Genomic DNA, 20,833 nt, shown 5'->3' on the forward strand with positions numbered 1-20,833 from the left:
CTCATCCCCAAGGCTGTAGCGTTGCATGGGGTTGTTGTGACCGAAGTGCAGGACCCGGCACCTGTTCTTGTTGAATCTCATACAGTTGGCCTCGGCCCATCGATCCAGCCTGTCCAGATCCCTCTGTAGAGCCTTCCTACCCTCCAGCAGATCAACACTCCCACTCAGCTTGGTGTCGTCTACAAACTTACTGAGGGTGCACTTGATCCCCTTGTCCAAATCATCAATGAAGGTATTAAACAGAACTGACCCCAACACTGAGCCCTGAGGAACACCACTCGTGACCGGCCACCAACTGGATTTAGCTCCATTCACCACCACTCTCTGGGCATGGCCAGTCAACCATTTTTTCCCCCTGCTAAGGGTATTCCTGTCCAGGCCATAAACTGCCAATATTGTATGTTTGTACGTACAAGATAGAAAACATGTCTGTAACTTGCTTATATTTTTTATTTCAGGAATTGAACTAGATGAAGATGGAACCTTGGATGGAAACAGTGATTTAACCATTAGGGGTCGCCTCCTATACCTTATGGAAAAGGTTACATATCTGAAGAAGAAGCAAGCTGAGAAGCCAGTTGATGATGATGCTAAGACATCCTGTAAGCAAAATGAAATCAATTTATTGTATCCTAATTCCAAAAGGAAAAAAAAGCAGGGTAGGAAGTTCTTCCTGTATTTTCAGCCAAAACAAGGTGGATTTTCATTGAAACATCTGTGCATCTTAAAGTGTGTAGCTCTGACTCAAAACAAGCTCAGATGGAATTTTTATGATAGGCAGATTTATTTCCCAGTGGGATATAGTGGAAAGTTTCTTCTGCTGGCTTTTTCACCCTTGATCCTTTTTCAAGTCATAATTTTTCCAGAATGCATCTTGCTTTTTGTAGAATTTGTGCAGACTTAATAATTGTAGCAAGGCCCTGGTCATAAGAACTTTCTCACAAAATCAACTGCAGCAGCTTCAAATCAGTATTTGCACGAAGGTTACCAAATTAAAGATGACTGTGCAATTAGACCATAATGTGCAAAGCTGTACTTAGGAGAAGCCTCCCCACCCAACCTAAAATTCAAGATTTGATGACTGATTGTTGCTCTGTCATTTTTCTGACACCTTCTGCCTTTCCATCTTGGTAAGAATCATTGCCAGTGGCATACAAGTTCTGCACTTGGTGCCAACTGATTATGAAATTTTATTTATTTTTTACTTGTCAGTGTTGATTTTATAATTTTTTTTTTTTACCTTTATTTTGGTGGACGGCACTTTCAAATGTCTTAATGTTTTATGCTGCTGCCCTACAAGCAGGAAAGAGTTTCTGGGCACACAGTTTAGGTGGTGTGACTTTGGTAAAAAACTTGGTTTCCACCGTTGATTACACAGAATTCCTAGGGAGACTGACCTTTTAACTTAGATGCTTCATGTAACTGCCTAAAGTTATGGCACAAGAAGATTTCCCCAGGGTACTTATAATGAGATGGCTTCTTAGCTGTCAGTTATTAGTGTTAGCTTAGTGTTCTTCAGTGTTATTTCAGTTATCAGGCAGTGATAATTGGAGGCTAGGTTTATGCAGAATGTGGTGATGAGTTCTCTCTTTTTTTTTTTCTGGTAGTAAACTTAAAGCTCTACAAAATCGAATTCTCTCGTTCTCGTGTTAGTAGAAAGACAGTATTATATTAAACTGATTAAACAGTATTGTGATCGTTAGGCTGCCTGGTTTGTTCTTTGCAAGCAAGATAACAGCCAGACCCACAGGTAGGTGAGATGCAGTATTGCAGTTATCAAAACAGGAGCCAAATGACAGCCTGCTCGTGTGATTCTTCACAAAAAACAAAGCAAACTTCCTGTTGTGTCCCTTCGTGTTATTATTTATTTCAGTCCTTCTGAAATATCAGCACAAACACATTTCATCCTTTTAGTTATTTTTAAAGTGTTTTTATTCTAAAAAATGCTATGCTATGTGACAATGGAAACATGTATAGTACAGTGTTTGGACAGTTACAATAAAATACAGTACTATTACTCTTCTTTTCCCTTACCCTGTATTAGCAGATCTTAGCACAAATTCACTTCTTTGTTAAACATTCTCTTTTCTGTAAACTCCTGTCAATATCTTTCTTTAAGTACTTTTACTTAATTATTTTTTTTTTTGTTTTTTTAGTTTAGCCTGAAATTGCATTTGGTTTACTCCAAAATCAGGTTACTGTCTCAACACATAGATTTCTAATTTGAAAATATTTTTTATGTTTGGTCTGCATCAGCCACCTTCTTCAACATCAGGGCATTTATTAGGCAGTTTATTGAACTTCAGAAGGGATTATCAAACTTCCCTTGTCAAACTTTCGCTGTTATCTGCTTGGCACAGAAATAAGTTGATTAGTTAGGTAAGTCTAAAGCTGAAATTCTCTAGCATATAACTGTCAGGATCCTGAATTGACCTGACAAAGTCTTGCAAACCTGAATGGAAGTTCCCTGAGATGGGAAAAAGAATATTATTCAGTTGTCTTTATCAAATACTTTGTCTTGACTGTTAGTTCATAAGTAATTTTTCTAACAGTAGTCTCAAATCTTAACTGACATTGTATAGCTTGTCTATTTTAACATATGACTTTCCCAAATATAAATACATATATATATATCCCAACTAATAAAGATTGTCAATGAGAATACCAGATATGAGTTTCTTGCTTCATTAGAGACTGAATTCAAAATATGCAAATGATGATTCGCCATTTATTTGGTTGGAGTCTCTTCATTTCTATTTTTTTTTGAAGGACCTTTGGTTTTGGCAAAGGACTAAGTTAAATTATTCTGTTTTGTACATTAGAAAATTTTGAATGGATACAGAGCTTAGAAATGTAGATAAATAATACAGGGTTTACATGTGCTACCAGTATCTTTGTCCAGTCTTACTCCATGATATGTAAGAAAAACCCTCAGACCTGAATTCCTGGAAAAATCTTGAAAGCAATATGTAGAAATAAATCTGGTGACTTTGTGAGCATCTTATATGGCTTCATAATTTTTTATGTTATCAGATTTATTTTCTGTATTTTAATTTTAAATGTAGGCTTTTGGTTTTGAGGTGTTTCTGCTTCTCTTTGTGTTATTTTATTTTTCTTTGATAGTCTGCTAAAGAAATATCAAGAAAAAGGTGCTCCTTAAGAACTGAATTCATTCCAATTCATGTTGCATAATGGGTTCTGAGGGACTACCAGTAGAGAGATGAGCAATTAATGGTAATTATGTGATTTATGTATTTTCTTCACAGCTACTCTTCAGCAGTTGATTTCAGACACAATGGTACGCTGGGCCCAAGAATCTGTGATAGAAGACCCGGAGTTAGTAAGGGCCATGTTTGTATTGCTACATCGCCAATATGATGGTATTGGTGGCCTGGTTCGAGCCCTACCAAAGACCTACACCATAAATAGCGTGTCTGTGGAAGACACAATCAATCTTCTGGCATCCCTTGGCCAAATCCGTTCCTTGCTTAGTGTCAGAATGGGGAAGGAGGAGGAGAAACTTATGATTCGTGGATTAGGGTAAATAACTGGAGTGTAACATCTCTTTATTTACAGATATTTGTTGTTATTTGCTGTATGGTTATGGCCAAGGTTATACATGAAGTATGAATGCAAATAGTTTATATGGGTGTAAATGCAGACCCTGGATTCGGTTGTATAGTATCTTCAGGTCTAAAATACAGCCTTTGCAGCATTATATGTATCATTTTTGGAGAGAAACAAATGACATCTGTAAGACTTCTTGTGAGAAAAGTTGAAAACATGTATGTAATGTTATTGCACTGAATGCACTTGGTACTATTTGAACTATGAAGTAGTTCACCCAGTCTTATTTTTCATAATTACATGATTAATAGTAGTGAAATATAGCCTAATACAGAGTACAATTGGAGAAAACATTAAAGAAAGCTTGATCATCTCTACTAGCAAAGAGTTGTTTTTTTTCCTGTGGCTTTTTTCAAAGAAATGTTACCATCTGAGAGATGCCTAGTGAGATGAAACATCAGCTGTGATCTATGAGAAATCCCAAATCAGCAAGAGCAATGACAGCCAAAGATAGCATTATGTAAAGAATGCCAGGAATACAAGGTGAAGAGAAGCTTTTGTTATGCAAAGTACCTTTTTCTTTTTTTATGAGCTTACTGAAAATCTCAAATATCCAAATAATGTCTATACATAATTTTGTAGTGTCATTATGAACAATGCTTACTTCTTAGCTTGCCAGCAGGGCCCATCAATGTTCCCCGGTTATTTCAAAGTTCGATGTACTCATGCTAAGGCTTTGGCAAAGGGGAAAGTCTGTCACCTGTCAAGAGACACAAAATACTGATATTTCAAAAACCACCTTTGTATTTCAAATTTGAGTTGTTACCTTTCTCTTTAAGCTAAGGACGTCTAAAATGAGTGAGTGATTACTAGATTCTGGCTTTGTTGTGCCTGGGAAAAAAAACAATCTCAGAGGGGTTTTCATTTCATGTGCTGCTTTCTTTTTGTTCTTTTACCCTTTTTTGGTCAACATTTTCTGCCATGAATTAAAAGCTAAGAGTTTGTCAGTTGGATTTAATTGTAACAACGTTTTTGGTGATGTGTGAAAGTCTGCTGTAAGGAAGAAGGAATACTTTCTGTTAAGCTAGTGTTCTCACTGCCTGCTCCTGTCACCCTTCTTGGTAGCCTCTATCATAGTCTTGTTTATCTTGCAGATTACCCAACTGTGCCATTTGTACCTTTTGTAGCATAACCTCAGCTCCAGCACCTATTTAGAAATGCAAGTTTTTTTGCTTTCACCTGAGAAATGGAAGTGTCAAAAAAAAAAACTCAGTTTCCTCAGAAATGCTGTTAAGATTTTTTTTTTTCTTCAGTGTGACACTTCAGAATGTGGTCCATAGTTAAACAGAAAAATGAAAGTGAATGTACTTTCCAAAATAGTGTAATATGGCTGGTCAGCTCCTGAGGTGACATTTCATCTTTTGGTACCGTATTTCTGTAAAAGAAAGCTGCTGTAGACAAATAAGAGATTAGAATGACTTGGCAGATTGATACCATTGAGGTCTTTTTCCACAGCATGAAGCATTAGCAACAGAAAGGAGATGTGGTGTGGATAGCTTTTGGAGGCTGGACCTATCCTCTGTCATCTCTGATATGAAGTCTGGTTGTAGGCTTTGGGGGAAAAAGATGAGCTAATCTTTCTGGGAGTTACTGGGGGTCAAAAACTCTGATAGTGCCACCTACATCAAACCTACCGCATGCATTCTGTTGGATGACTGATAGTTGCAGATTTGTAGCTTTTAGGATGGTGGAACAGTCCTCTTCGTGTCTCATCTTTCATAAGACTGAAATTTTCCTTACCTTATTGCAGGAGTTTTAGGTCACGAAAAAAAAAAAAAAAAGACTTCTGTAAAAAGTACAATGAAATTTGAACAGTTGTCAACAGTATTTTCTACAGTGACTTGCTAGTCCTTTTCTCCCATGGCCTAATTGCTTTCACATTTATTTATGGATTGTGTGTGATTTCAAGACTAATTACAGTTTTTAGAAATTTAATTACTTTTTAAGCCAGACTTTTTTATTGGACATAACATGTCCAATAAAGTATTGACACTTTAATCTCCAGGACTGATTTTAAAGTATGTAAATCTGTTCTGCTGAAATATGTAGGAGAGAAGAGTTCTTTTGAGCAGTAACTCATGAACTAAGGTTAATATTTATGCAACTTCTGTTTCTGATGCTTAAGGGATAGCTGGATATACATTCTCTTTCCCCTACAATTGTTTTTACATGGTTTTGATGGCAGATGTTAAATGTCTCAAGGTTGAAATATTCTGAAAAGAATGCTTTGTCAAAAATATTCATTAGTTGAATTTAAAATTTAAGGTAATATAGCATTTTTGATCATGTTCTTGTGAGAAAATAATTTTAGATCTGGAATGGAATTTCTAACGAAAATAGAACAACATCCTACTCTGGTGTAATAAAGTGATGATTAGGGCAATAACTATAATATGGGAAAAGAAAAGTGAGGTTCTTCCACAATGTGCAAAAATAGACATAAAAAAATAGACTACCAGGAGAGATTGAGACTCAAAGTGAAAAAGTCCCTGAGGTAATTTTTTACCTCAGGTGGTGAAGAATTGCACAGTAAAAAGCTTTGCAAATAACATAATAGGTAAACTATTGGTCCATAACATTTTAATCCATTTTTTTATTTTGTTTTCCTATAGAGACATCATGAATAATAAAGTATTTTACCAACATCCAAATCTCATGAGAGCTTTAGGCATGCATGAAACTGTCATGGAAGTGATGGTAAATGTGCTTGGTGGAGGAGAATCGAAGGTAAAGCAATTCACTCTTAGAAGACAGAGAGTTTAGAATATAGCTGTTCAAAGCTTTATCCTATAAGGTGCTGAGCAGTCACTGGAGGTACTCAGACCATAACCGCTTAGTAATATCCATGAACACAATAATTGACTAAGTTTTTAGAAGAATGTATCCTTCCATTCTGGAGGAAGATATAATTAGCATTGTAATTGCAGATGCTTTAAAGAAAAAAATGCAAATAGAACTTTATATACTTACTGGGTTTTAAAGGGGAGATCTTTTTGGAAACAATTTAAAAATCGATGCAGTATTACTGTGTGAAATCTGAGCATTCACATTCTTTCATGTTTGAATCTAGAATTTATGGGTGATCCCAGCTCTTATTTTTCAAGCTTATACCTTGATCTTTGGGGCTTAAGGTGTTACTTACTGGATGAGAAAGCCCTATTGATTCCAGAGTGAAACCTAAGCAGTTAACTTCACTGAGGTGCAATGAATACAATGCATAAATATTGCTGTGTTAAAAGGCCGTTACATAAATGATCTTTTGCAAGTTTTATGCCTATCTTAGCGTTTGAGCTTCAGTCTGGTTTTATTTGCTTCTTAGGAAATCACTTTCCCAAAGATGGTGGCAAACTGCTGTCGTTTTCTATGTTATTTTTGCCGCATCAGCAGGCAGAATCAAAAAGCTATGTTTGATCATCTTAGCTATTTATTGGAAAACAGCAGTGTTGGCCTTGGTAAGTAATAAGTGTGTGGCTTTTGAGATTCTAAGCCAGAGACAAAATCTTAAAACTTTCTACTGATTTTTTATATATATATATGTATATATAAAATGCACATATATATATATAACCACTGTTTTTCTGCCTCCTTCTGTTTGCACCCTCTGTTTGTGTTGAATTTTCTCATTTACCCACAGCAAAAATATCTTCATTAACTGTATTGCTGACTTGAAACAAACCTCTGACAGTAGCATTAAGTTGAGGTAATTTAGTATACGCTGTTTTGTATGTGCCTGGACATTAAGAGAGAGTCAGCACTTAGTTGCACATTTTGAGGAACAGAATAAAGTCCTGATTTTGATGAAAAGACTCATAAAGAAGTGTTGGCAGCATTTCATTAGGGCTTACTTCTTGCTGCTCAAGCTTGATCTCCTGCACTTTCTTCTGTTCATATACACCTGTGGCAGTGGGAGAAATACAGAGCTCATTTGCTGGGGTATGCATGTATAGACGCTCAGAAATGAACCTTGAAATTTTCTTAAAATGTTAGCCTTTCTTTTCTAGGCTGAAGTATTATAGAGGAGAGACATCTATCCTTTATTTAATTTAGTGCTTGTAATTGAAAATATGTAGTTATTTAGAATCATCATAGTAATTTTTTAAATGATCACAAATTCATTATTAATGTGTAGGTACAGGACAGAAGCATAAACTAAAAATCTTTTTGGAAAGTGCCCAAGTCAATTGCATTTGGAGTGTTAATATGAAAAACCTTAGCTTTTTCTAGTGCTATCATGACTACCATTTTTTAAAGAAATAGGTAACATATAATCTTGTATTTTAAAGCTTAAAGATATTTTCTATTTCAATACATTTGATAAAATGTCAGTGTTTTAGATATAAAATCGCCGCCACTTTTTCCTCAAAATGAAGCTGTGCAGTTAGGAAAATTAGAAAGAATGAGATCTTAAAGTATGTGATGAGAATAGGAATGTGTAAGAAAAGTTGTTTCTAGCTTGAACATCTACATTGTATTTTGATTTCATATCAATGTCAAATTACATGTGAGTGCATGATGTTTTATTATAAACTGAGTGGTATAAATGATATGCTTATAATCATGTGCTAACTAATGACAAAATGTATTTTATTAAATTTTTTTTGTTAATGTATTTCCTATGGATTTGTTCATTTTGATTAAGTTGGTGTTGAAACTAAATGTTATTTTAACAGCCTCTCCTTCTATGCGAGGATCAACTCCTTTAGATGTTGCAGCAGCCTCTGTGATGGATAACAATGAACTTGCGCTAGCTTTAAGGGAGCCTGATCTGGAGAAGGTTGGTAGCTTCTTTGTCGAGCATTTTTTCCCCCTATAGAGAGGGGAAGATAATCGGTTTCCTGGAGTAAGCAAAACCAAAGATTATAAGAAGTATATGGGAGTTTTAGGTACCTTTCAGAGCAAGACTATCAGGATCTGATGGTTTGTTCTTTTTGGTGGTGGTCTGGATAGTTGAACTGAGTTTATGGTTATTACGTACACGGCTGTAACCAAAAGGAATTGTCTCCAGGGCAGCTCTTACTCTGAGGGTAGTGGACTCCATACCCAACAAAACTTAATTGCTAAAATCTTTCTTTTTTGTTCTGTCTTGATGGTGACATGCAGTGGTGGCATAATGCAATAGGGGTTACTGGAAGCCTTGTGACAACTTGTTGCAATATATGATAAATTTTCATAGAGATATCTATCTATCTGTATTTTCTACTAACATTTAAACCTGCTTCAGAAAAGATTGAAGGAATTGGAATTAATTAGACTAAAGAATCAAAAACTTAAGAGAGCATGTGACAATTGTGTAGAATACTTAAATTACTGCTGCAAGAAGGAACAGAATAATGATTACTATGTCAGTAGTGGATAAGAAAAATGACTTAAATAATGGAAAGACAGATTTAAAACCAATTTCTAATGGAAAGTAAGACAGTGGAATACATTGTCCAATCTGTTCTTGAAGACCTCCAATTCTGGAGATGCTATAACCTTCACAGGAAAGCATCTGTCATGAGTAATATAAGTGTGAATGATCCTTTCTTGGAATAGGAAGATAGACCGTGTGTGTTTAAAAGGACATTTTTTGATTTATCGTTTGTATAAATGGTCAGCAAAAAGCAACTGGCTGAATTTATTGGAGGCTATGTTTACAATTTGTGCAATTCAGAAAGGAGAAGGCCAACAAAACTACTACTGAGACTATAGGTCTGAATTACAGGGAATATTACTGCTGTGTGTTGAAAAAGAAAGGAAGAAAAAAGGCAAATCAAAAGGAAAGGTTAAGATAAAAGAGTAGACCTGTGAGTTGTATTAGAAGACATGTTTTCAAATATGAATAGGGTGTGGTTGGGAAATATTACAAAATTGGCTGATTTATAATGCTCAGGGTTGCAAGAGAAATGAGATACAGATAGCAAAGCAGTGATCGAGAGAGAGGAAAATGAAATTGAGGTAAGTAAGGTCTTACAACTCATGGCAGAAGTAGGAAAAGTCTGGGAAAATGAATTAAGAAAGAGGCTGCTCTTCTGATTTGCCCAAAGTATGATACGGTTTAGTTGGGGATAACAGAAAGTGGACACCATATCCAAGACAAGGTATGAGGATTCTTCCCTTTGAAACTGCACTTCTCTTCTTTTTAATAATTAGTATCTTTTTCATCTTACCTTGCTTTTAGGTGGTTCGCTACTTGGCTGGATGTGGATTGCAGAGTTGTCCTTTGTTGATTTCTAAAGGCTACCCAGACATCGGGTGGAATCCAGTTGAAGGAGAGCGATATTTGGATTTTCTTCGTTTTGCTGTTTTTTGCAATGGTAGAGTAGAAGCTTGTAAATTTTATAACTTCTTCTAATGTTCAAATAAGTTTGCAATTTAAAATAGTAATACAAGCCAACTTGATAAGTCACTGGAAATTTCAAAGACAATTTGCAGAACAAGTAGAATTATGCAAGACACATGGTAACTTAGATGCCCATTTCACAAGTCATATAGAGTCCTACAAGTGTATGCCCCATTTTTTAGATCCATCTTTAGCCTTTGAAATGCCCACAGCTCCTTTGGAAATAGAGTAGAGCGTCCTAATATTTTTGTGATAAAACTCATGCTAGATATAGAACCAAACCTCTTCTTTTGATGAAGATTTAGCTAGTCCAATTTTAGTGTTTAGCAGCTGTATTGGTCCTCTCATTAACTCTCTTGCTTGGCTGTGAGTCTTTACTACAAAGCAGTAGCTTCAGTGATACTTTAAACATCCTTTAGTACATAGTTACTTCTCTGGCTCTATTTAATTTTGAATTAAATCACCTGTTTTATTTCATAGCTTTTATTACAATAATAGACGAGGATGTGTGTTTATCTAACTTCATCACGATATTTAAACTGTTTTGTAGTTAAAAGTATCTACTGATGCATACATTCTGCACTTCTGTGTACCTCTTTCTGTTTATATTTCAGAAGTCTTTTTGATATAATCTTAAATCTTGATATTTGTTCTATGTGGTAGGAGAGAGTGTGGAGGAGAATGCTAATGTTGTAGTCAGACTGCTTATCCGTCGACCTGAATGTTTCGGTCCAGCTCTAAGAGGAGAAGGAGGCAATGGCTTGCTTGCTGCCATGGAGGAAGCAATACAAATATCAGAAGATCCAACAAGAGATGGACCTTCTCCAAGTAATGGATCTAGTAAAACCCTGTAAGTGCAGTGGGATTGCTTACATTGCCATCATTTTTGTTTATGTGTTTTATAATCTTAGTCGTGAAATGACTTCTTTGTTTTAACGTGAATTAGCAGCTGGATTCTTCCTTGGACTCTGTGGAGAGTAGAGATTTGTCTTCTGCCAAATAGTGCTTCCTCTGCACTGTTAATTTAAGAAACTCTCAAAATATTAAATCCTCTTTAGAATTCTGTTTGTTCTTTGTCAGTCAGTTAAGAATCAATCGCCTGATGCAAAATGAGATAGATAAATGGTAACAGTGCAGATGTCACTACAATCTTTTAGGGACAAATTCCATTCTGTGTTAAGTCTGCTAAAAGTCCACTAGTTAACAGGAAGCCAATATGTGTAAGCTGTTACACCTCTGAGCAGCTTTTCTTTATTTATTGCTGATCCAAACACTTTCTTGTATTTATTTCATTTTTTAATTGTTTTAACATTTAACTAATTACAGTGAAATGGAAGAACAAGAAGATGACACTATTCACATGGGAAATGCAATCATGACCTTTTATGCTGCTTTGATTGATCTCTTAGGACGTTGTGCCCCTGAAATGCATGTAAGTTTTATGTCTTTATGCATTGGAAAGTAAAGGCATAGTTGTTTTACTGATTGTTTAGTGATTTTCTGTTTGGCTTTTTCCCAATAATGCGTTATCAGGTATTAAAGCAGTGGTTTGGCTTCGCAATATCTTAATGTACATAGTACGTTCATCTGCTAATTCACAAGGAATTTCTGTAAACTATTCAGAAGCTGTTCTTTTTAAAGGAATTATTCCATTGCTTTTCTTATTACTGTTTCCTGTGTTTGGTCTTCAACAACATTCTGTCATGAATATTGTTTGATTGTCCATTGTGATAATCAAACTCCTCAGATTTCCCTGTTTATTGTGATGGTGTAGAGTGATTTATTTTTTAAAAACCATGGTTTTGCTCTCTTCATATATGTATTTGTTAAACAGACTGTTTAAATTGCTTATAAAGGAGTAAATATTTTAGGGCATTCTTTTAAAACATAGGAATAAGCATTGTCCCTGGACATACACATCGATATCTCATAATCTTTATTCACACTGATGAGGCTTCTCAAAGGTAAGATGTCACTATTTCAGGCATTAGATCAAGGAATTAGACACTAACACTATAAAAACCAAGCCCTTACCACTTAGTTCCTAAGAGCTCGAAACTATTTTGCAAGTATTTGTTGTTTATGATTCAAAATATCTTCTTGTTCTTCAGAAAATCTACTTAGTTATGCATAGTTTCTCATTTCACCTTGAAATGTGCCCTAATTCATATAGATGAGTATATAGATCAGTATCAGGTTTGTGCAGAGATCAGTAACTTGAGAAAGGAGAGAGAGAACCGTATAATAAGGTCAGTGTATGAATATCTGTTTTATTTGAATTTAAAAATTGTTTTGTTTTCTCCCTGTCTTGCTGCCTTTTTTAAAACAAAACTAAAACAAATGAGATACCTGGAAGTGTTGTTATTTGGCCAGGACAGAAAAACTGTCTTGTTTGCATCTGAAAATCTGCTTCTGTTTCTCCTCTCCCTGCCCCCCATGTGCTACATTTTAATGCTCGGAACACCTGTTTTACATAACATTCCATTCTGAAAATGGGCTTAATCTTATTTAGTAACCAAACATCTAGATTTCTAGACTTTGCACATTTGCATCCAAAATACAGCAAATAAATACAGATTGCATGAAATGTACATATTGAATTATAATGTGATTTTGAGAGCAGTCATCCTTGTGTATCTATGGTTCAGGAAGTTTCCAGAACATGAACACATATAGAAGATAAAAAGAAGACCCTGTTAATTTTTTGTTTGTCTTTTCCTTAGCTAATCCATGCTGGTAAAGGGGAAGCCATTAGAATCAGATCAATTCTACGGTCTTTGATTCCACTGGAAGATTTGGTGGGAGTAATTAGTATTCCTTTCCACATGCCAACCATAGCTAAAGGTAAGATGATTAGTCTACTTTTTTTTTTCCTCCCATCCCATTCTTATGTTTTGTAATTTAACAACATATTGATACTCGTACTTCTCTCAGTATTTAAAAATGTTACAGAAATTAAGCTATTTATTATGTCAATTAGAGGAGAAATCATGTGTATTTCAAACTTGTTTCAAAAATTTTTCTGCATGCTATAGGCAATAATCCTGTGTACACTTAAATCACTGATGTAAAACCCATTCATTTAAATTGAATCCTGAAACTCTATTACAACTTCAAAAAGAAATTTTAAAAAGCATACTTTTTATTTTTCTAAAATATTTTTTAAAATTGCAGTCTCTTTTCTTGATAACATAATCCTTAGCTTTTGCTGTTCTAACCCTATCAATTGTTTCTAGCAGATCTTACTAAGACACCAGAGTTGTTCTTCAGCAACTATGGTGAAGTTATAGGTGTGACATACATATGCAAATGCATTTATTTGTGGTTTTGGCCTACATAGAATTGATTACAATAGTGGGAACTATGTGAACATCAATATAAAAGGGAAAGGAATTACATCTGCTTTTTTGGGTGTCTGGAGAGAGAACATTGTAATTGCCACATGGATTGTCTAGGGACTTGTCGGCACAAGAATGCCCAATAGGATACAGTAGGAGAGATAAAAAGATCAATCGTTCTGTTACACCATTATTTATTTATATTCCACATAGCGATAGATCTATAGGTGATATCTCAGTAGCACAGAGTACAGCTCATAGATACAGAATCGTTTATTTGGTTTTGACAATGAAAGTATCAAAATTTTAAAATATTTCAATGAATTCCTTTCAGATAAGGTCGGATATTAGGAAGAACTTCTTCACTGTAAGAGTCGTTAGACATTGGAACAGGCTCCCCAGGGAGGTGGTGGAGTCACCATCCCTGGAGGTGTTCAAAAAACGTTTAGATGTGGCACTTCGAGACATGGTTTATTGGGCATGGTGGCATTGGGTGTACAGTTGGACTTGATGATCTTTGAGGTCTCTTCCAACCATAATGATTCTATGATTCTATGATATTTCAGAAGTTCTCAGATACAGAGAACTTTTTAGCACAATCTTAATCCATTCTCATACATTACAAATATGCTCACCAGTGCTGCATTCCTGGGGTGTTTGATGTAGAATTGTTGTATTTTTTACTTTCTGTGTGCCTCTTCTAAGAACTAGGTAATTCTGTAGATGAATTAGTATGTTTTGGGTATTTACCATATTGGAATATCAACTGATAAGAATCTCTTAATACACAAAGCATGAACAGAAAAGCATGTATGGACTTTGAGGTCTACCTGGGTAGAATTTGCCTTATGCATTCTTTTTCAGTTAACTGCAGATATGTTGCCTTTGTGCAACAAAACTGTGGGGAAGATGCGTAGATATTAACGGGGACTCAAAACCTCTGACAAGTAGTAGCATGACTGCTTAGTCTGCTGGTGAAAGATGATCCTTGTCATTGAAGTCTTATTTCTTCCTTTTAGATGGTACTGTGGTGGAACCTGACATGTCTGCGGGGTTTTGCCCAGATCACAAGGCAGCCATGGTTTTGTTCCTTGACAGGGTCTATGGAATTGAGGACCAGGATTTTCTTCTACACCTTCTTGAAGTTGGCTTTCTGCCAGATCTTCGTGCTGCTGCTTCTTTAGATACAGTAAGGGTTTAAGTCGGTTGTTATGTCAGTTCTGTTATCTTACTGAACACTGCAGCATTTTTCATCCCTCAAAAAACCCATTTTTTATTCCTTCATGTTGTCTTCTGCATTTCTGAATGCTGGATGAGCTGCCTGTTGCTGCTGAGCTTCGAGAATACTTGAAGAACAGTGAAACAGCATTCTCCAGAGTGATGCTCACTTTGTAAGAGCCCCCATTGATATGCATATCCATAGGAGATGCAATACCTTTCTCCAGGAAACGCTCTCAACCTGTGCTGTGGAATCAAAATCAGATAAGCTGCCAATGAAGCATGTAACTGAGAGCCTCTTTCCAGAGATATACAGAAACTGTTCATCTTCATGCATTTGTTAGGGACACCTACATTCTTATTTAGGAAATCACTAAATTTTTGTTTTAGCTCCTCCTCAGAATTGCTGCCTTTTTGTCTGTGGGTCTTATTTCCATCTGATTTTTCTTAGCTGGCTTGGTTGAGAAAGATCGGATTTAGAGAGCTTATTGAGGACTCTCATATAAGTCCAAAGACGTGGACTTTGATTTCCCTATTTGACCTTTTATTTTCAACATTTTTCTGAAAATAATTATGTTGTAATTTAAGAAAGAGCAAGTGAGGATTTTTTTCTCACTTGGAACTTGAGCTTGATTGTATTACAGAAACGTACTAGTTTTATAAATGCGGACTTGACTGGTATCGCCTGATTTTGGAGTATTCTGTTAAGTAACTATGACATTCTTCAGCAGAGTCTTGAAAATTATTTTGATTTTGAATGACTAACTTTATGTTTTCATTCATTAAAAACAAAACAAAAACCTTTTGTGAGACTTTAGAAGCAGGAAAAGAAGTTAGGCATCCAGCGTTCAGTAGGTATCGAATCCTCCTTTGTGTCTTCTGGGAATTTCCTTCTTTGTAACTACTACAAAAGAAAAACAAACAACAAGTTCTTTTCATTTGTAACAACATTAATGAGACAAATCGAATTTCTGTCCCATTTAATTCATAGGCTGCTTTAAGTGCTACAGATATGGCTTTGGCTCTGAATCGATACCTTTGCACAGCAGTCTTGCCCCTGTTGACCAGATGTGCTCCTCTGTTTGCTGGCACAGAGCACCATGCTTCCCTCATCGATTCCTTATTACATACTGTGTACAGACTCTCAAAGGGATGCTCTCTTACCAAAGCTCAGCGAGATTCGATTGAAGAGTGTTTGTTGTCTATCTGTGGGTAAGAAAATAATCCTGGCTGTACAGATGATTGTGATATTTTTTAATACACTTTATTCAGTTTGCAGCTATATTAATCACTCGTATGCAGTCCTCAGTTATTTTGTTATCACCAAGTTCTTTTTAATTAAAACCTTGGCAATTAACTAAGAGGACGTACTGCACAAACACAAAACTCTGGAAATGTGGAATTGTGCATACACTGAAGTGCCATTTAAATACTTTTAACTGTACAGATTGGCAGTATGGTTGATGATCAGTAGATTATACAGTTCTATGGAGGTGTTTATTTAAGTTGTGTTACATTTGAAATCCTAACTAATGATTAGTATTCTTATACCTCATTATTGATACCTACAGGACAAATTTTCTCTGGGTATCTGCAGTCTCAAAAACAGTTGATTATTGTCCTTTTTTTAAATAAGGCCGCAGGCTCAATTAGCAGAAGTTGACTAAGCACTCATGAATTCAATTTCTATTTAAAGTTAGCAGTATTTAGGCTAAAATCACTAGAGTTTTTTTGAGTACTTCACCATCATTTTTTTTGCATAGTGTGGAAATGTGTTCAGAAATGACAGACGTTTATATTATAGTACCGTAAAGAAGTACTGTATAGCATTTCTTTATAAACAGTATCACATTCACCATTTTATATTTGTATTACCTTGATAAGAACCAATAAAATGGACCAGTGCTTGCTATTTATCTGGAAAGGTTTAATGTCCATACCATTCTAACATATATGCTATACCTGTTTCTTATGTCCGGTTTGTGCCCACTGCTGCATGTCTTGTTTAGTACATCTAAAGAGTTAGTGCTCGTATGTATTTGTTAGTTTCTAGGATATTTTTAAGAACCATTGAGACATATTGCAAGAAATTAATGTTACAGCCTTTTCTCATGGGCATGGTGATCATAATATACAATATTAAAATTCAGTATTCTTTTTCCTGATTTTCTCTGTCTACAGATCAGATATTTTCTCTGCTTCTTTAAAGCATTTGATTTGCAACTTGTTCACAAGGTTTTCTTTGGTAGGCACTCATTTGCTTTCTTTTGGACACATTTTTTCAGTTCCATGAGCAAAATCCTAGTATTTTATGAACTTGAAGAATTTTAATGCCATGGAACTGACAGGTTGCTTTAATGTATTTATTAATTATGTACATGAAACTATGCTGGTACACCCTTTTGAAATGGTTTGTCTCCTTTTAGGCAGTTGCGGCCTTCCATGATGCAACATTTGCTGAGAAGATTAGTATTTGATGTTCCTCTATTAAATGAACATGCAAAGATGCCTCTCAAGGTAAAAGTATATTTTACTATTCGACAGCATTCCTTGTAACAAAATGCAACAGAAAATACATGCATGGAGAATATTCTTTGTCGTCTTTGTTACCTTATCTCCACTCTGCAATAATCGCAGACCATAGTTCCTAATAAGAAATTGCTGCTTCGGCAGGAATTCAGTCTAATTTACATCCTTCCATATGGAATTATGAACTCCGTCTCTAACATTTGCTTCTCCTTTATCTCATTTTTTTTAAGCCCATGTGGAAACACAATAGAAAAACCTTTGGGGCGTGGGGGGGGCAGAATCCAGTGCACAAAGGAAGTTAGCAACTGATAGTCTGTATGTACCCTTACTTCTGCCCTCTGTGTTGTTTTTTCCTTGCTTTTGGAAAACAGACTCTTTTTCTGTGGTTTGTGCTTAGAAATCTAAACAATGTATGCTTTTTAATAATCTTCCGTTTTGTTTTCAGACTCCAAAGATTTCTCCATATCTTTTGATTCTGATTCCTAATGCACAGGAAAAACGTGCGTTTTCCTTTCTGAGATGGCACATTCCCTAAAGATTCCTCAGATTTCATCAGCAGTTCTAAGAAATGTATTGTTTCCCACCTTACCTACTGCTGTTTTTCAGCAGTCCTTTTTAATGCTTTCCCACCACAACTTTGAACGATATATTTAATCTTTTCTTATTTAATATTTCTTTATGCTTTAAAAGCCACATATCAGGATTAATTGTATTTTACATCTGATTTCTTTGCCAAAATGCTCCTCAGAATTACACAGGCTTCTACTAGCCAGATTATGGTCTCTGACCTCAGATGAGGAATTTCAATAATTTGTCTCAAAGCCAGGACCTGCTGCATGGTCTTTGCCCTGCCAAGGACTTCATAATTCGGTTGTGTCTCCCAAGAAGTGCTCAATCAAACTAAAGATGGCAGAGCAGCCATTCTTCTGTGCCTATGTGTGAGAAAAGGAGTTGATAATTTAGTACACTGCCCTGAAGGGGACCTTTCTAATGCTGCAGAAACCAAATAGTAACTTGGCGCTCCCTGCGTGGCTGTGGTCCTTCAGGATTTTTGAGGGGTAAAGACCAACCCCAACTCCCTGAGATCAGTTTGTTTAGGGCAGCAGCTTCTTTGACTTTCACGAGTTGCTGAACTGAACAGGAAGGGAAAAACAATTAGATCCTCTTGGCAAGTCAGGCTTCAGGAGAACTGTAGTTTTAGCATGGGCAATGATTTTGTTCATTGACACCTAAACAAGTAACAGGAGTTTCTGAGGAAAGTGAGCTCTATCTGAAGATAGAACTAGATCTTTTCAAAGGTTTCACTGACAGGAAACTGATTTTTAGTGATTTGACAAGGGACTCCTACTTATGTCTACTAACATGCTTCTGATTTGAAAGTACCATGCATATTCCTTATGGGTTTGTGCTAGTAAACAGGTTAATAGTAGTCTAAAGAGAGAGCTACAAGTTAATCATGTGTCTGAAAATGTAGTCTTGAATGGGAAGAGGAGGAAATCATGAAGGCTAAATCAGAATAGAGTGCTATCTACTGTGAATACCTTTGCTCATTTCTACAATTAAAAATTACCTCAGTTTAGGCGGAATGTGAATTCAAGTCTGTGATGCTTTTCCTGTATAGTTTGGAGGGAACTTTCTGGAATAGGGCTACCTTGTTTTTATTTCCTCTTAAATCATGCTCAGTGCTTCGTCAGGGGCTTCTTTAAGAGTAAACCTGCCTTTACTCTTGGCTAGATTTAAAAATATGTACATATATATTAGCACTCGCATGTTGTTCAAAAGCAAACATTTCTGACCATTGTGTAATCGAATTTATTTTGAAAAAAACATTTTCAAATGCATCTTAAGACTCTTAGAGTCCCTGTTTCTGAGACCCCTGTGGTTCTACGTGAATGATAAAACTTCTGTCTTTGTACATTATATAGGGATGTAAGTTCTTCTCTCCCTTTTTTCTTTAATCATCTGACAATTTAAATAGTAAATACATAAAAATAGATTATTTAAATCTGAAGATATACAAATGCATTATATGGAAATTTTTTTTCTCATCCATGAAAAGTATAACGGAACTGCACATTATTGAGGTTATATTTTTGGTTATCAAAATCCTTACTTCTACACATTATGCCTTTTTTTTTTTTTAATACCTGTCTTCATAACACAAATGTGTAGAAAAGAATATCTGCTTTTTCCATCTTGGCATTTGTTCTGACTGGAAAAAAGGGAATCCTGTCAGCTCTTTACTGACTGTGACTTGTAATATTTTGCTAACATGCTTTACAAAGTGATGTGGAAACAATTCTCTCTTACTCTAAGGAACTGTTAAAATAAACTCTGAATTACAATTCCAACTAAATTTTTTAGAAAGGTCATTCTGTGCCTTAGGGAAATCTACTCCTCAGTAGGACTAGGTTTTCATACTTTCCTATTGCTAGGATTTTTTTCTTTGGGATTGCCTTTACTGACTGATGTACTAATTTTTCCTCTTCTTGTCTGTGACTGAGGAGCATAGAGGACACATTAAGTGCAAAATTTGTGATGTTTGAGTTTGGCAAATACCAAGGAGCAGGTTCTTGCACCATTTGAGTCCCTGATAATCTGGAATTTTGTAACCACTGAAGAAGAAAGTATCCCTGAAATATGTATTTAATGAAGGAAAGAGAGAGATGGTAAAGCTCCTCTGCCCATTGTAATAGAGAGCAGGAGGGCAGACTGATGGCAGGTTTTACAACTCAAAGAAGAGATGAGACAGACTGGGAGTTATTGTTGAATTGCTCTCAGACATGTAAATAATAATTGGGAACTGAGTGAAAAAGTGGTTCAACTATCTTACCTACCAAGCAGCAGTGTTTGGAATAGCGACACAGAGATGGAGGTGAATTCTTGTCTTCAGCTGAGCTGTCAGTTCTTGTGGTGTTGGGGAAAATTATCCTCTGTGACATGCATTTTGCATATGCCACCAGTGTTGAAAGAACGAACTGCTCATTCTGTGTGTGTATCCACCAATGATTTAAAGAATAGATACACAACTTGGCTTCTGAATGAAAGTTAGAAATTTTTCTGGCAGTGGCTGTGTAATGGTCAAGTGCCAGAATGGAAGAACGTAAACAGTTATATTTTATTTGCTTTCAAAATATGTTCTGTTTTAGTTGCTGACAAATCATTATGAAAGATGCTGGAAGTATTATTGTTTGCCAGGTGGATGGGGTAACTTTGGTGCTGCCTCAGAAGAAGAACTTCATTTATCCAGAAAGTTGTTCTGGGGTATTTTTGATGCTTTGTCTCAAAAGGTAATTAATTTTAATATCCATCTACTACTGCAAAAGCTTTACTGTGTAACCATTTTCTTTAATCTGTCATTTTTACCCAGCTTTTATCAACACTGTATTATCTACTTTAAAGGAAAAAATATAACCTTTATTAAATTTAAGTCTTCCTTTTAGATATTCTGCTTTAGCATACTTATACCATTTTGTCTGCTCATTAAAACAAAATTATGTAGCTAATGAAGTAATCTTGAGGTGTATCTGTACAGGTCAACTACACATCAGAGCCCTAAAAGCAAATTCAAGCATCTGCAGGTGACTGAAAGCTGCACTTTTCTACCTCACACACTATCATTCCTTAAACCAAGAGCATAGTCATTTGCTTAGTAGCTGTAGTTTCATCACCCTTGAATAAATGCTATGTTGGACAAAAGTTTAATAATACACCTTGGTACGTATTTATTGTTCATTCTGTCAGTATTTTTAACCAACGTGCTCAAAAATTTCATAGAATCATAGACTGGTTTGGTTGG

The 20,833-nt window shown here is 35.7% G+C and overlaps 1 protein-coding gene across 1 annotated transcript in view; it reads left to right on the plus strand.

Moving 5' to 3' along the window:
* LOC104168245 (ryanodine receptor 2-like) overlaps positions 1-20,324 on the plus strand; it is a gene marked incomplete at both ends in the record, with an annotated part of 28,715 nt that extends 8,391 nt beyond the window's left edge. The window contains 14 exons of the mRNA XM_009708771.1: positions 459-602; positions 3,267-3,540; positions 6,240-6,354; positions 6,947-7,079; positions 8,298-8,401; positions 9,788-9,938; positions 9,991-10,068; positions 10,613-10,799; positions 11,276-11,381; positions 12,673-12,793; positions 14,307-14,476; positions 15,497-15,717; positions 16,932-17,022; positions 20,184-20,324. Coding sequence (XP_009707073.1) covers positions 459-602; positions 3,267-3,540; positions 6,240-6,354; positions 6,947-7,079; positions 8,298-8,401; positions 9,788-9,938; positions 9,991-10,068; positions 10,613-10,799; positions 11,276-11,381; positions 12,673-12,793; positions 14,307-14,476; positions 15,497-15,717; positions 16,932-17,022; positions 20,184-20,324 — 2,036 coding nt within the window. The remainder of the gene's footprint in view (positions 1-458; positions 603-3,266; positions 3,541-6,239; positions 6,355-6,946; positions 7,080-8,297; positions 8,402-9,787; positions 9,939-9,990; positions 10,069-10,612; positions 10,800-11,275; positions 11,382-12,672; positions 12,794-14,306; positions 14,477-15,496; positions 15,718-16,931; positions 17,023-20,183) is intronic.
* Between the last annotated feature and the right edge of the window lie 509 nt (positions 20,325-20,833).

This window comes from Cariama cristata, unplaced genomic scaffold, assembly GCF_000690535.1.
Source record: "Cariama cristata isolate BGI_N322 unplaced genomic scaffold, ASM69053v1 scaffold41990, whole genome shotgun sequence".
Lineage (NCBI taxonomy): Eukaryota > Metazoa > Chordata > Aves > Cariamiformes > Cariamidae > Cariama > Cariama cristata.